Below are 17,050 nucleotides of genomic sequence, written 5' to 3' on the forward strand. Positions count from 1 at the left end.
AAGGCTTTGAATTCAAGTCTTCCTAATTCTATTCAATACTGTACTTCACCACCTAGACAGCCCTCTTTTTTTATTACAAGGTATTAGTTGCCACAGCCTTAAAGGCCAAGTTTAGAGTTCAATAATCTACTTTTAAAAAGAAAAAGAAACATTTTTTGACTGGATCTGTGATTTCATCTGCTGGCTTAGAGTGAAAGAAATGTAGGATCCCCTTTGGTGGAGGATTCTTTCTCTGGTTATTTCTCTATATACTTCCATCTGGGCCAGAAGCTGGCACTGAGACTTTGTTCCTGGGGATCTGAACCACAGGATTGCTGCTTGATTCTATGCTCTTTTCTTCGGGTACCACTCTGAGACTCCCTACCTGGGAAGGCCACCCTTAGGTGTTGGTCCCTTTCTCAGTCTGGCCTTTGTTGATATCTGGGTAGTGGAAACCCAAAGTTGTCAGTTAGCACCTGTTCCAGTACTCTGCAAGCAATCCTCCTGGATAGGTTTGGGACTTCCTCTTGCCTTGGTGCATAGCCACTCCCCTCAGTTTACAGTTTGCTCCTGGGTAGAACCTATGCCCAGTCCTTTTGGAACTCTGCATCTGTTTTTCTATGCTAACCTGAGCTGAACAAATAGCCCACTGTGACTTTTTCTGGATTTCTTCATTAGAATTCAGTCTGGTGCATTTTCTAGATCTACTTGGAAGGGCGATTTTTAGCTTAGCTCTGCCTATGCTGATGGCAATTTTTTGCTCACTGTGCCATTCTCCCTTACATCACATAATCTACTTTAATATAGGCAAAGGGGTTAAAGAAGGAAGAAACTAGTTGTTCGAGGTACCTACTACAATTATGGAGGCCAGCTTTGTTTGACTTAGATCAGCCTTATTTAAAGAGCCTTTTATCCCTCTGAGCAGGCCAACTCCTTCTTTCCTTGAGCTTTCATTTCCTCCTTAGTCCTTCTCAGGAATTAGTTTCAATCTCATGGACTGATGACATTGCAAAAAACTTTCATGACCATTACATCATGGCAAAGGAAGCAGGGGAGGAAAGGCAAAGCAGTTCATTGATATGTTCAAAGTCACCCGGTAAATTAAGGATGGAGACAAGATTAGAACCCATAATTGGGCTCCCGGCTTAGGCGTGCTCCTCCAAAAATATAAGGACTGTTGTGAAATCAGACATTAAGGAATGGATTTATTTTTTAAAAAAATCTGCACCTGAATACACAAAAAGGGTATTTCCATATACATAGAAGAATTCAAAAGATTCTTTATGAAATCATAACTTTCTATATCATACCAATTGATTTTTTAAAAAGTATTTAAAATATTCTATGTGTGGCTACAAGTTGTTCTGCTTATCTGTACTTCCCTTTTTTTTTATTTTAAACCCTTACTTTCTTTCTTAGAATCAATATTTCTTCACTCCCAATTGTAGGCTGCTGGAACAATCTCTTGAGGCAGCAACTAGAAATTCTGTCCTGTTCTGTATGTAATAGAAAACCATATAAAAGAAACGAGAACATAATAGAATACTGAAGTCCCTAAACTTCAGCCAAAGAAGTAATGATGGGACTGAGGGAGGGAAGAGATGGAAAAGATCTTACATGTGTATGGATTGTCAAATATTGGACAAAAGAGACTAAAGGAGATCAATGCTAAGAGTAGACGGTGCTATGGTCTGTTTATAAGACAGTCAGTGCCTTTTTTTTTTAAACTCTTACCTTGTGTCTTAGAATCAATGCTAAGTATTGGTTTTAAGGCAGAAGAGCAGCAAGGACTAGGCCACTGAAGTTAATTGACTTGCCCAGGGTCACACAACTAGGAAGTGTCTGAATTCAAATTTGAACCCAGGACCTTTGGACTCCAGGTCTGGAACTCTGTATACTGAGGCACCCAGCTGCCTCATCTCTTTATGCTTCTTTCTAAGCATCTTTCTGCTTTCTTCTGTGTGTCTTGTAAACTGTTTTTATGACCCTCTTTCTTTGGCATTACTATCACTGAGACTCCTCTCCAAATAAGAATGGGGAAAAAAGAGAAAGAAAAAAATTGCAACAAATAAAAAAAACCTGTGTAACAAGTAAACATGCTTAAGTAAAATGAATTCACACGGTGGCCATGTCCAGACATGTAACATCAGAAAGGACAGGAATACTCATGCTATAGATCTCTGACATCAAATATCGGTCCAAACCCTATTGAGATGGGAGCAAGGTGGGGCTTGACTCAGGCCTGAAACTGGATAGTTTTGGTTCAATGTTAAAATGAAATGAGGGGCAGCTGGGTGGCTTAGTGGATAGAGAACCAGGCCTGGAGGTCCTGGGTTCAAATCTGGATTCAGACAAGTCCTAGCTGTGTGACCCTGGGCAAGTCACTTAACCCCCATTGCCTAGCCTTTACCACTCTTATAAGCCTTAGAACCAATATATAGTATTGATTCCAAGATGGAAGATGAGGGTTTAAAAAAAAATGAAATGAGGTGCTCAGAAGTTATTCAGCAGTTGACAAAAGGAGGTTTAATTAGCCATGAAAAAGAAAAGATACTCAACACAAATACTAAAGCACTTAGCTGTGTAGATTGTTGACCGTAGAAAGGATTAGAGCTCAGAGGAATCTTAGCCACACTAGGTCGTAGCTGGAGTCTTTTTTTTTTTTTTTAAACCCTTAACTTTTGTGTATTGGCTCCTTGGTGGAAGAGTGTTAAGGGTGGGCAATGGGGGTCAAGTGACTTGCCCAGGGTCACACAGCTGGGAAGTGTCTGAGGCCGTATTTGAACGCAGGACCTCCCGCTCTAGGCCTGACTCTCAATCCACTGAGCCACCCAGCTGCCCCTTGTAGCTCAGTCTTGACGAGTAAGGGAAGAGAGGTCCAGAAGATGAAAATGATTTGCTTGAGGTTACCCATTTCACACCCAGGTGCTTTGAATTCAAACCAGTAAAAGTGATTTGCATGTAATATGAACTAGAAATGTGAGCTATTCTCATCATGCTGATGATCTAACCTGGGCTCGGCCTCTCTTCTTTCTCTCTCTAAGCCTGCCTGACTAGCCTCCAGGTCAACCGGGGGCCAGGGGAAATGACTGTCAGCTTATCGGGCTTCCAGGATTGTACAATCTGGGGCCAAAGCTTCCTGTCTGGGAAACCCCACCCCTAGAGAGTCAAGATAATTATTGCCGCAACCAGGGATTACACCCACTGAGGTGGATATAAATGGGAGGCCCTTGTACCAGTTATCTCAGTGGCTCCTGCCTTAACCATGAAGTCCAGCAACCTCTTCTTCCTCGTGGTGCTGCTCACCTTGGTGTCCTTGGCTTCATCTCGGACCCTGAAAGCCGCCGTTAAAGGTGAGGTCAGGCCCAGGGCCAGGGTGCTGGAGGGAGGATTGGGGAATTCCTCTGTCCCACCAAGGCTGAGCTTCCTCGGGTGGAAAGCCCTACCAGGGCCCTCTGGACAAAGATGAGCTTATCCTGCTTCCTCCTTTGCTCTCAGTGCCTCCTCCCTGCCCCAAACTCTGAGCTGGGGCTGCTGTTTGAGAACTATCTGAGGTTTTAGGAGTCCAAGCTTCACCCCGTGCTCTGCGTGTCGCAGGCTCATTCTCTGGCTCGTGCTTTGGCATACCCTTTCCATTACTTATTTTATCTCTGTCTTTCCTCTCGCATACTTTCTTTCTCCATCACTCCATTTCTCCATCCCTATTGCCTTCTCACTTCCATCTCTCTCTCTCTCTCTCTTTGTCTCTCTCTCTCTCTCTCTCTCTCTCTCTCTCTCTCTCTCTCTCTCTCTCTCTGTCTCTCTCTNTCTCTCTCTCTCTCTCTCTCTCTCTCTCTCTCTCTCTCTCTCTCTCTTTTTAAACCCTTAACTTCTGTGTATTGGCTCCTAGGTGGAAGAGTGGTAAGGGTGGGCAATGAGGGTCAAGTGACTTGCCCAGGGTCACACAGCTGGGAAGTGCCTGAGGCCGGATTTGAACCTAGGACCTCCCGTCTCTAGGCCTGACTTAATCCACTAAACTGCCCCTCTTCCATCTGTCTTGCTCTTGCTGTTCTGTTGCTGTCTCTTTCTCTGAGAGGTGGCATGTTAAAGCAAATCTGACTTTTTTTTTTCAGCCAGGAGACCAGAATTTAAAATCTGTCACCATTCCTATCACATAACTCCCGGGTCTCGGTCTCCTCATCTAAAAATGAGATGATAATGCTTTCACTGCCTACCTCACAGGAATGTCATGGGACTAGTCCTTTATAAAACTTAAATTGTTCCAGAAATATTCCTTGTTATTGCCCTTTTCTCTTATCACTTTATTTCTCTCTCCTTACTTCTCTTTCCCTCCTTATTCCCCCACTACCAGAGAGATGAAGAGCATCCGGGGAAGGAGAAATGTTGTTATTATGGCTGGGGATTAAAGTATGTGGGGACCGAGGACCCAGAGGAGCAGCCCCAGGGGCTGGGAGTGAGGGATACCAGAAGCACCTCTCAAGAAGGGCTGTCTATAGCTGGGGCTTCCCTAGAACTGCTCCCCCACTACCCCATCGCAGCAGTGCTCAGATGGCGAACGCACAGCCCCATGGGTGAAGACTGAAGACCAGCCTCTGAGCAGAGGAGGCAATAGTCATTCCCAGAGGCTGCTGGGAGCAGAAGGGCATTAGGAGATTTCTACCTAGGAAGAGGAGGGCTTCACATGGGGATTATGTTGAAGCTCCAAATGGTAGTTGTGTCAGGTATCCTGGGAGATGCTATTGGGTAGGCTAGCCCAGTAGGGAAGGAATTGAGTGCTTCAAGTGGTGTGTGGATTTGGGGGGAATTGTTCTAGAAACTAACCCTTTGACTTTCCATGCTTCATCTTCTCAGAGCCAGTAAGGAAAGGAACATGCCCAGTTGTGAGGGGCCGATGCTTAATGTTAAACCCTCCAGACTACTGTAAGAAAGACAAACAATGTCCTCAAGGAAAGAAGTGCTGTGAAGGCATGTGCGGGAAGATCTGCATGACCCCTGTGTCAGGTATGGAAGCTCTCTGAGCTCAGAATCTCTAGTCACCCTTTTACCTCATCCTACTCTTTCCTATGCCAAGCCCATGAATGACGGGGGCTGGGGAGGAGTTCTCTGCTTTCTTTCCAGCCCCTTCTCTCCTTGTCTCTGTCTCTCTCCCTCCCACTTTCAACAATCTAACTCTGGACTGTGTTGGAGACCTGGGTCTGTCCATCCGAGACTTCAGTCTGGGAGTCATAGCCTTGAGATTCCTTCTAGCTGCTCTGATTCAGACGCCTTGATGTACGGAAGGGAAGGGGGAACAGAATGTGAGCTAAGGTAGGGGTCTTGAGGTTACCCCATCAACTTGTCCAGGTCTTGTCCTTACTGGCTAAGGCGGAGAGCTAGTTTTTCTTTGAGTTCCTGTCTCTCTGTCTATGTGTGTGTGAGGGTGACTTTCTGTCCCTGTCTCAGTTTTTGTCTTACTCTCATTCCTTTGTCTCTGTCTCATACTCTCGCCGTGTTAATAATGCCTTGTTATCCATTCATGTCTCTCCTAGCCAACATTCTTGACTTGGGAGTGTGGCTCATCCCCCTCTCTGTACAGCATCAGGCTCAGTCCCTCTTCCACCAGGACCTCTCCCCTCTATGACTTCCCGAACCCTGAGAGTCAGAGGATTTGGAGCTGGGAGGGATCTTAGAGCTCATTGTGTAAGTCCAACCATGTGATGTTACAGAACAGGAAAAAAGAAACCTAGAGAAGTGACTGTCCCAAAGTCACAGTGATAATACAGTATGTATAGAGATATGCCTGCATCCTTGGGGACAGCCCCCTGTGTGAGGATCCCCTGCCCTGTCCCAGGAGTCCAGGTTGCTTCTCCATGGACAGACCGCTGTGTGCTCACCTCTTTGGCCTCCTTCTCCAGGAGCCCACAAAGCAGGGACTTGCCCCTTACTCCCTTTCTATTTCTTCTTGATGAGGTCAACCAGGGCCACCCTCAAGGCTGGGCAGAAATGTTAGGATCACTGTGGCTCCAGGTGTGTGAGCCCTGAGGAAACTAAGGATTGAAAGGAGGCCAAGGCAGGGGTGGGTAGGGAGGAAGATTAGTCCCAGAGAGGAGGAGAAGAGAGGAGGAGGCAGGGGGAGCATCTGGGACTGAGGAGATGAAAAAGACAAGGTCAGACCAGCTTCAGAGATGGGGAGAAGAGAGGCTAGAAGTAATGGAGGGGCAGACTGGGAGGTATCTGGGCCTGGGAAAACCAAGTAGGAAAAGAGACCAAAACTTAAGACATAAGTTACAGCTCCAAAGGCCTCTGGTTCTGGTCCTGGCCTGCCTTGAGTAGAGAGGGAGGGAGGTGGGAAATATCCCCAAGGCCTGGAGAGGGGTGCCTTGAGGAACGTGTTCAAGTGCACCCTTCTATACTTCTCCAAAGCCAGAGAAGAGCCCAGAACTCAGAGCCTGGGTAACAGGGTCAACCCTAAAAGCTGTTGTAAAGATAACGGACAAGACCTGGGCCCCTTGAAGAAGTATTGATGAATTTATGGGAAAGACTGCTAGTCTCCAGGTGTTAAGGACTCTTTCACACACTCCACCCCAAACTCCCAGCATTCAGCTGCTCTCCACATCCAATGTCCTTTCTTGACCTCTAGAATAGGCTTCTTTTCTGATCTCCCTGTCCATCATCCTATAGGCAAGGAAGTCACCTTCTCCACCCTCCGCAGGGGTGACCCATAAGCCAGCACCATTGTCCCAAGTAAAGACAAGATCATATTCCTTTCTAAGTCAATTTCAAGCTGTCAAGAGAGAAAATGTGCTATAGTGGAAAGAATCCTCGATTTTGAGTTAAAAGACCTGGGTCTGATTCTCTAGCTCAACCATCTATTTTCATTGAACCGCAGAGAGAATTGGTGATGTTTTCACCAAGAATTTTGTATACTCTACAATTATTCCTAAAGCTCATTAGTCTAAAGTTGCTGTTATATATAACACTATAACTAAATTCTCCTTATTCAGGCCTAATACAATTTGATTACTTTCCCCCTGAATCCTTAACTGTTGGGATTTCTAGACTCACGACTGCTTGTCTCTTCATGCATTTCTTCTGTAGACAGCAATAAGAATTGGGGCAACAAGAGCTGGGCTTTGGAGTAGGAAGGGATGATTTATAATTTGAGGCCCTTATCTGGCTTTTTGTCCTTAGTGTGATTCCTGTTTGTGAGCTGAGGCTGTTGAATCCATGTATCTGGATTCCAATGCTTTCCTCCCTCTGTCATTCCCAGGCCTTTGGCCAAGAAGCAAAAATATCTGTGGTAGAGAACTTCCTATAGACCACGCACCAATATCACCAATAATTCCTGGAGGTTGGAGGCTCGTGTCTTCCTGTGTCCCTTACTAGCCCCACTGAGTATAAGCCTTACTACAACTCCATGTAGGAGCTTAATGAACCCTTGCTTGTGTAACTCATATCAAAATCCTTAGTAAGACATTAAATACTGGCCCTGCGGGTGTGGACAACTTGTGTACATTTATTGGACACTCTATATGAATAAACCAGACTCTCCTCGGCACCAAACCAAACTCTTGACATCAAGAGCTTCCAGTTCTGTCACTAATTGGCTATGTGTGGACTCCAGTAAGTCACTTCCTTTCTACGAGGTTCAGTTTTCTTCTCCATCAAATGATATTGATGATGCAATCTGTCGTGGTATCTTTTTATCAGGGCTATGGTTAGGATGGAATAAGATCATGAATGGGAAACTGCTTAGAGAAGTTAAAAACTGGATAAAAAAACGAGGGAGGATTGTGATTAATATATCCATGACCTAGAAGGACCCAGCAGCCAGGGATTTGGCTGGAAGGCAATGGAAGGACAAATTCCTAATTGTCAGGGCTTAGTCATTCTTCCCAGTTCCCTCAGGCCCTCTACAGAGAGCTTTCAGTTGCACATGGTCATAGTCATAGGTAAAGCACGTTGGAGTCAAAAGAAACATGAAATATTATATAGTTTTATGATATCACTTCAAAGAGAGGGAAACTGAAGCATGAAAGAGGAGAAGTGACTTACCCAACGTCACACAATCAGGACGAGGGCTAGAATTCAAGCAATAAAGACAGAAGGAAATCCCTGATCCCATTTCCTCAGACAAGGCTCCCTATCCCTGTACTGAAAGCCTGACCACGGCCACTCTTGGTCATACCTTCAATATGGCTCTGATGAGGCCATATTGGGCAACATGTCTAGGAATCTCAGCCCAGGATAGAGAGATTAAGGACTGTTGGAGAAAAATGAAGAAAAAGAGGTCATCCTAGAGATAAGATAATTTGGAATGATGTGGGTCATAAGCTCAGCATGAGGAAGGAAGGTAGTTTCAGAGTTAAGGGGGCCAGGATGCTGCTGGGGTGGCAGGTTCATGGTGGCCATCATTTCCCTTTAAGTCCAGATTCTGGTTTTAAGCTACAGGATGACAGAACAATGGGCAGGACACTAGGGAACTTTTATCATGTCACCTCCCAGCTGAACAGTCTACTATATAATGACTTCCAATCCTAGACTCCTAAAAGCTCAGAGCTGTAAGGAAACTAATATTTCTCTAGCCCAAGCCTTTCCTCAGTGTAGGAATCCATCCCACAACAAAATCCTGAAGCTGAGCATCTCCTTGAGGGTCATAAAGTGATAGTCCAGGTTTCTTGATTCCTGCCAAAGTCAACATCTCTGTGATCTTTCAAAAAGCTTTCAAAATCTCTACTTTGTTCAGAGTAAATTCTGGTCTGGGAAACCAATATTGAGAAGTACTTCTCCAACAAGATTTTAGTGATGGTAGTTACTTTCTGATTTTTTGGTTGGATGGGCTTGTGGGTCTGTTGAAAGGGTCTGTTACCATTGGGAAATGACTCATATTTTTACAGTCTCTGTTAAGTATAAAAAAATCCATGTGCACAGGTTTCACTAATTTCCTAGTGCTTATATTTTTTAAATATACCTTATGAATTGGTATGACACTCAAGCAGACCGAGCACACAAATGACATATTTATTATACATGTCATTAACTATTTGGGACCAATAAAACCCAGCTTTCAATTGTTCTAGGGATCTCACTCAAAATAAATGTTGAAAATTAATGCTTACACGGTCAAGCATATTTTCAAAAGGCAGCCCCAACAAAATCTCGATATCCTGTGTAGGATCAATTGTCTCTCTTTTTAAAACCCTTACCTTCTGCCTTAGAATTTAGGCTAAGTATTGGCTCCAATGCAGGAGAGCAGTAGACAATTGAGGTTGAATAAGTTGCCCAACGTCACAAAGCTAGGAAGTGGCTGAGGTCAGATTTGAAGCCGGGACCTGTTATCTCTAGGCCTGGGTCTCTGTCCATTGAGCCACCTAGTTGCCTCTGGATCAGTTATCTCTGACAAATGTCCAACTTCTGTCATTGCCTTAGTAGTAATAACATCTCCACAGAATAAAATTGGAGTCTGTGAGGGTTAACTCCTCAATATATGAGTTATATTATTTCCCATGATCCATCCTCATTCATTTCTTCTTATTGCCAGTCATATAGTGACGATGAAGATAAAGAAGTTTTGGCTTAATGTGATATTTTCCTCTATTCTGAGGTTCTTCTTTTAGGTGGGAGCTCCAAGTTCATAGTATGTATTGATCATTAATTGTCTCTCTGGTCACAAATAGCTTTCCCTTTTTCTATCAGCATAATGTTAGTGTTATGAGAGGTTTATGAGATTCATGAAATAGGAAATAAGCATTCATATTCATTTTTCTTGGTTGGTAGTATCTTCTAATTCCATAATTTGCTAGTATTGTTACCTACTTCTGGCCAGCAGACTTAACTTGGGGATGAATCAAAATATACCTTAGTGGGTTGGCATTGCTCCTTTTTTGAAATGTTTCTCTTTTCATGGCCTTTTTAACTCTAAAAATTCTAGCTTATCTATGGGACATGAAGTTTAACTACTAGGAAGTGCTGTATTACCTGATGCTAAAGCCTTAAAAAAAAAAAGAACAATCACTTTCTCGATATAAAATCCCTTCCAAACTAGCATCTATTTGTAACATAAACGGTTTATTTGGGTCAGCATAGGTCAAAACAGTAATTTTTAAATTTTTTACTTGGGATTCCTCCAGTTTATTATTCCTTTGAGCACAATAGTATTCCATCACCAACAGATACCACAGTTTGTTCAGCCATTCCCCCAATTGAAGGGCATCCCCTCATTTTCCAATTTTTTGCCACTACAAAGAACATGACTATAAATATTTTTGTACAAATCTTTTTCCTTATTATCTCTTTGGGGTAGAGAAGCTTAAATTCAAACAGGTGAAGACAATGTATAAAAGGAAACTGCAGAGCTGGGGGTGGGAGGAGGGAATCAAGAAGGAGCATGGGGAAGAATTCCAGGGAATGAGGGATGACTTGTCTGGGCACTTTCTCAAAATGGAGGCTCTATGAGGAATTCACCAGTGGAAGAGGAGGGCTGCAAAGGGGGAGGGAGAAGGCATCTGACTAATGGGGGTTAAGTCCAGAGATTGTCTTTAATTTTTTTTTTAGTGAAATATGAATCTCAGCTGAGAGAGTGGGGCAGGGCAGAAGATGAAAAGGCTTATGATAGCCACTGTGGTGCATAGGGCAGTAAACTGATTTAAGAGATATAAAAAGATTACTTTTATAGACAGGAGGGCCTCATTAAAATTAATGTGACAAATTTATGGTGGACCCAATCCATGTGATTTCATCATTTTCTTTTGTTCTATTCACTAGTTAATCTATTGGCTTAACCTTAAATGTTCTTCTTGGCCTACTGGTTCACCCCTGGAGCTCCTGTTGACCAATACGAGGCTTTATACTGGCCAATCAATCAACCATTATTTATTGAGTGCCTAATCTGTGACAGTCTGAAGATACGAATATACAAAAAGTGAACAATCCTTATTCAAAAGGAGCTTTCCAGTGAGAGGAGTGATGGGGTTCAGCAGAGTTGATATCTTCTTGAAGTACAAAGTTGGAAATCCAAGTTAAGAAGGCCTTGGAATTTTATGTAGTACTAGTGGTAAGGAGAATTTGGTATAGGCCCTTTCCATAAGATTCCAATGGAAGTTTTTATTATTGTTTCCTCATGTGAATCCACCAAATTTCTTTTAATGCCACATAGCTTTTGATCTTTTTTTCTTTTTTAAACCCTTACCTTCCCATCTTAGATTCAATACTGTGTATTGGTTCCAAGACAGAAGAGAGGTAAGGGCTAGGCAATGGGGGTCAAGTGACTTGCCTAGAGTCACACAGCTAGGAAGTGTCTGAGGCCAGGTTTGAACTCAGGTCCTCCTGTCTCTAGGCCTGGTTCTTAATCCATTGAGCACCCAGCTGCACCCAGCTTTTGCTCTTTTTAAGGTGTTATGATTAAAAATGATAAAGGCAGATATTAAAAGGGAAAATAGTATTTTAATAAAAGCCATTGCTGATAGAGATAAATTGACCACACGCCTGTAAGAAATCTCTGGCGCCTCCGCCATTTTCTTCCATACCTTCCCTACTTCTCTCTGTCCCCCAGGAGCCTGCTCAGGTAACCAAGAGGCCTTCTCCAGGCCGCCCTCCGAATTTAAGCTGCCCTATACGTCCCCACGTCCAAAAACCAGAAACCCATTGGATCACGGGGAATGTAGTCTCAAAGTCCCCACGTGTCCACAGGAAGTTTGTAAGATAATTTTAAATGGCACCTCCCTGAATTCCAAACACAAAAAGGAAGCTAAAGTGGCACAGTGGAAAGAGTGTGATCCTGAGGTCAGGAGGACCTGAATTAAAATCTGACTAGCTGTGTGACTTTGGATATGCCATTTAACCCAGTTTGCCTCAGTTTCCTCATCTGTAAAATGAGCTAGAGAAGGAAATGGCAAGCCACTCTAGTAATTTTTTTTAAACCCTTACCTTCCATCTTAGAATCAATATTGTGTATTGGTTCTAAGACATAAGAGTGGTAAGGACTAGACAATGGTTAAGTGACTTGTCCAGGGTCACACAGCTAGGAAGTGTCTGGGGCCAGATTTGAACCCAGAACCTCTTGTCTCTGGGCCTGGCTCTCAATCCACTGAGCCACCCGACTGCCCCCACACTCTAGTATTTTTGCCAAGAAAATTCCAAAAGGGGCCACAAAAAGTTATATATGACTGGACAAGAGCTTCTGCTCTTTTTGAATTTCTCAAATAACTTTACTCCTAGTATGAGAAAGGAAACTTTAGCTTTCTAAATACAGTTTCTAATTTGCTACTGAATTCCTTTATTTTTATTTATTTTCTTTTTTAAATTAAAAAAAATATTTTAACTTCTCAATTACATGTAATAATAATTTTCAACATACATTTTCCAAAATTATAAGATCCAAACCATCTCCCTTCCTTCCTTCCTCCCTCACCGCCCCCCCCCCCCAACTCAGAGCTGGTCAGCAATTTTATCTGGGCCCTACATGTATTATCATGCAAAACACACTTCCATATGGGCTATTGTTATAAGAACACACTTATGGGACATCAACTCCCCTCTCACTGCCAACAAAACCATCAGTACACTCATTCAACGGCAACAGTTCTTTCTCGGAAGGTGGAGAGCGCTGCCTTCTCATGCTCTTCTAGCATGGGGTGGAATGGTGGAGTGAATTCACTTCTTATTTGCCCTCTTCCTATTGGCTCGTTGCTACAAGGGGAAACTTACCTGATGTAGATATTTTCTCTCTAAGAATGAAATAGTTATAGCAAGTGAATTTATGTTCTTTCTCTCTCTTTCTCCTCTTCTTCCTCCTGGTCTTCCTCTCCCTCCTCTCTTGCCCCCTACTTGCCACTAGTCCGAGTCAGTGCTCGGGAGAAACACCCCAGTTCTATCTCTCTCCTCTCTAGGACATTCCCCTCAGTTGACTTCCCTAGACGTACACCTGGGCAGCTAGGTAGCTCAGTGGATGGAGTGCTGGGCCTGGGGTCAGGGAGACACAACTCCCTGCGTTCAAATCTGGCGCAGATACTTACTAATTGTGTGACCCTGGGCAAATCCCTTCTCTCTGCTTGCTTTGGCTCCTCACCTGTAAGATGAGCCAGAGAAGCCAATGGCAAACCACTCCGGTATCTTTGCCCAGAAAACCCCAAATGGGGGCACAAAGAGTCAAATATGACTGAACAACAACCAAAATAAATATAACTGCATTCTCTTTAAGTATATCCAGACTGACAGAGGACCGAGGTTAACACTGTTTATTACAATTGTCAGAGACCAAATGGTTAAAGCAAAGAAAGCTGGGCAAACTTTTAAGAAATAGAATTTTCTCATGTCCAGAAGAAAAGACTTAAGGCTTCCCTGAAGGATATCAAAGAGAAAAAATTCCGTCCTTGGGAACTGCAATAGAGGTAGGAATGGAATAGGACTCAGTGGCTTTCTGAGGCCAAATTTGAACCCAGGACCTCCTGTCTCTAGACCTAGATCTTAATCCACTGAGCTACCCAGCTGCCCTTGCTCTTGCACATCTATATCATCACACCTGATGCTGACTTGACCTACACATTCTTGTTCCCCAAGTTCAGTCTCTTGTTCTACATGGCAGCTGAATTTGACCATGAACCCTTACCTTCTGTCACAGAATCAGTATGTGTATTGGTTCTAAGGCAGAAGAGCAGTAATGGCTAAGCAATGGGAGTTAAGTGACTTGCCCAGGGTCACATAGCTAGGGATTGTCTGAGGCCAGACTTGAACCGAGGACCTCCCGTCTCTAGACCTGGCTCTCAATCCACTGAGCTACCCAGCTGCCCCTGCTCTTTCACTTTCATGTAGCTTCTCTCTACCTTCCTTCTTCCAGGTCCAAGCATTTTCCAAGTATATTGTCAGGAGTTGGGCTCCTTTTCCACTGAATAAAGGAATCAATAGGATCCAAAGGATCAATAGGGAACAACCATTCTTTGTTTAGTCAGCTTCTCTTCCAATTCAATGAAGGAAACTATCACACTTTGTAAAGGGATAGCCAGGCATAGATGCATTTTTACACTCTTAAATTCACATCTTATTGACCTATTTATTTGTCCTATAATTTCTGTGATGTCATCAACTGAACTTAGGGGGGAAATCAATTGATCAGCAAATATCCCAACCTATGCTCCCCCTTACACTCTCCCCTCCTCAGTTTTAAATGTTTTCCAATCTTAGCAAATCCATGGTTATGTTTTTAGTATGTGTTCATACTCTCTATTCTGGATAGCTCTCTAGTGGCTTTGGGGAAGTTCCAGCATTGTCCTTTGGAGTGATTTCTCTCAGTGTCGTGTACTAAAATGAATCTGCAGGGGCTGTTGGGTGGCTCAATGGATTGAGAGTCAGGCCTAGAGACGGGAGGTCCTGGGTTCAAATCTGGCCTCAGACACTTCCTAGCTCTGTGACTGGGCAAGTCACTTAACTCCCATTGCCTAGACCGAACTGCTCTTCTGTCTTAGAACCAATACACAGTATTGATTCTAAGATGGAAGGTAAGAGTTTGAAAAAAAAAAAAGAATCTGCAAAGTCCATGTGGCATAATTTTTAAGCAGTTTGGAAAAATAGCATTATTCCATGATGCCTACTATAGCTAATGGAGTTGGAAGGTTCTATTCACCTCCAAATGCATGATGATGATATTTCAACAAGACAATATCAGTTTTAGAATTTTTTAGAAATAAAATTTAGAAAGGTGATCGATCACCTAACTTGGTGCTTTCTTGACTTGGCTTCTACTCAGGAGCTATCCTCAGAATCAGGGTACCCTCCAAGTTCATGATCCCAGACCCACTGGGTAGCTTGCTTTCAGGTGGAGTCTGAAATCTCAGAGTTGAGAAAGAGTTGGGAAGGCTCTGTTCCAAGATCTATTGTTGGGTTAAAAGTGGAGATGACATTATTCCTGGGGAGTAAAACATTTTTTCAGTCTTGTCCAAGGACTGATCTAAAACTTGATCGATATTCCTGATGGAATCATCTGTCTTGCTAGGAATTACTATGAGTGCCATCTGCTCACTTCACGAGTATTTTTGTTCAGGGTTCAGTGTCTCTGACATACTCAGCAGAATGAAATTGGAATGTTCACATACACTAGTTCCTTGTTGGTCTTTCTTTTCTTGTGAAATAGTTAGTCATCATGAAAAATGGCTTATGATCTTATTGCTTTACTTCTTGGCTTATATATCAGTTATATCTGCTCTTTCTTCTAGTCATCCACAAACAGCTGAGAAGGAAAAGTCTGGTTCAATGAGACAAGTTTGGCATATGCTGTGGACACATAGTGTTGGGTGGGAAGTTCCTAACTCTTCACTGTGCTGTCATTTGCTTGTAGCCTAGTTCTCCAGCCTTCAAAAATATAGCCTTGAGGGGACAGCTGGGTAGCTCAGTGGATTGAGAGTCAGGCCTAGAGATGGGAGGTCCTGGGTTCAAATCTGGCCTCAGACACTTCCTGGCTGTGTGACCCTGGGCAAGTCACTTGATCCCCATTGCCCACCCTTACCACTCTTCCACCTAGGAGCCAATACACAGAAGTTAAGGGTTTAAAAAAATACATAGCCTTGAGAGGAGTGATTTGGCTCAGGGGATTGAGAGCCAGGCCTAGGGATGGGATAGCCTGCGTTCAAATCTGCCTTAAACACTTCCTAGCTGTGTGACTCTGGGCAAGTCAGTTAACCCCCATTGCCTAGCCCTCACCAATCTTTTGCCAAGTATACAATACTGATTCTAAGATGGAAAGTAAAGGTTTAAAAAAATATAGCCTTCTCTTACACATCCTCCCCTACTTTGTTCTAGACTGAATTGGGGTTACATTATGACATAGTCCCCCACATACTTGACAGAGGCTCTCAAAAGCTGAGACTGGTCAGTTGGAATCTTCGGACCATTTTTCTCCTGATGATCTAATATTTTCATTGGTTTCTTCTTACATTCCTCTAGGGTCTTTCCCCTCTAGGACAAGGGGCGATGATAACAATAAAGAGAATGGATTTTGATGAGGATTATGCTGATGATTGCAATAGGTTGATTACTTGCTCTGTATAAGTTGGAAAGCAATACTACATAGTGAGAAGAGTCCCAGATTTAGAGTAAGAAGTCCTAAGTTCGAATATAGGAAATTCTCTTTCTTATCTGGATGATCTTGAGAAAGTCACCATCCCATTGAGCCTTAGTTTTCTCTTCTATAAAATGAAAAGGTTAAAATAAATAGAAGCTTAAAAAAAAACCAAGCCTTTCCTTCTGTCTTAGAATAAATACCATGTATTGGTTACAAGGCAGAAAAGTGCAAAGGACTAGACCAGGGGTCGGCAACCTTTTTGGCCATGAGAGCCATAAACGCCACATTTTTTAAAATGTAATTTCGTGAGAGCCGTACAGTGCTCACAGTGCACTCCTGTAACAGCGCCTGAAAAAAAATTGACTTTATGGCTCCTGCAGAAAGAGCCATATCTGGCCCTCAAAAGAGCCAGATATGGCTAGAGAGCCATATGTTGCCAACCCCTGGACTAGATAATGGGGGTAAAGTGACTTGCCCAGGGTCACAGAGCTGGGAAGTGCCTGAGGTCAAATTTGGACCCAGGACCTCCCATCTCTTGGGCCTGTCTCTTAATCCACTGAGCCACCCAGCTGTCCCTCTCTGGCCTTAGTTCTGGCTGTCATCATTTCTTGACTGTATTATTGTTAACAGTTTCCTAATTGGTCTCACTTCTTCAGTGTCTCACTATTCCAATTCATCTTCCATACAGTGGCCCACGTCATTTTCCTTAAGGGCAGATGAGAAAATGTGACAAAATTCCCTGCTACTGGACTTTTTCCTCACTCCCCAATATTTTGCCACACCCCCATTAACTTCAGTGGCTTCTTATCTGCTTCTGGGATAAAATCTAAATTTTTCTCTTAAGCATTTAAATCTCTGCACAAACTGACAGATCTATTTTTTCAGCCTCATTGAACATTAATCTCCCTTCTTTCACTCTTCAATTCAGCCAGAGTCATTTTCTCTTCCTTCCTTCCTTCCTTCCTTCCTTCCTTCCTTCCTTCCTTCCTTCCTTCCTTCCTTTCTTCCTTCCTTTCTTCCTTCCTTCCTTCCTTCCTTCTT

At 43.2% G+C, this 17,050-nt stretch overlaps 1 protein-coding gene across 1 annotated transcript in view; it reads left to right on the forward strand.

The window, feature by feature from the left end:
• The first annotated feature begins 3,208 nt into the window (after nucleotides 1-3,208).
• Nucleotides 3,209-17,050, forward strand: part of LOC123235037 (antileukoproteinase-like) — a 24,982-nt gene continuing 11,140 nt past the window's right edge. Inside the window, exons 1-2 of the mRNA XM_044661071.1 lie at nucleotides 3,209-3,332; nucleotides 4,831-4,980. Coding sequence (XP_044517006.1) covers nucleotides 3,245-3,332; nucleotides 4,831-4,980 — 238 coding nt within the window. The 5' untranslated portion in view covers nucleotides 3,209-3,244. The remainder of the gene's footprint in view (nucleotides 3,333-4,830; nucleotides 4,981-17,050) is intronic.

The sequence above is a fragment of the Gracilinanus agilis genome, chromosome 2 (genome assembly GCF_016433145.1).
Source record: "Gracilinanus agilis isolate LMUSP501 chromosome 2, AgileGrace, whole genome shotgun sequence".
NCBI classification, from domain to species: Eukaryota; Metazoa; Chordata; class Mammalia; order Didelphimorphia; family Didelphidae; genus Gracilinanus; species Gracilinanus agilis.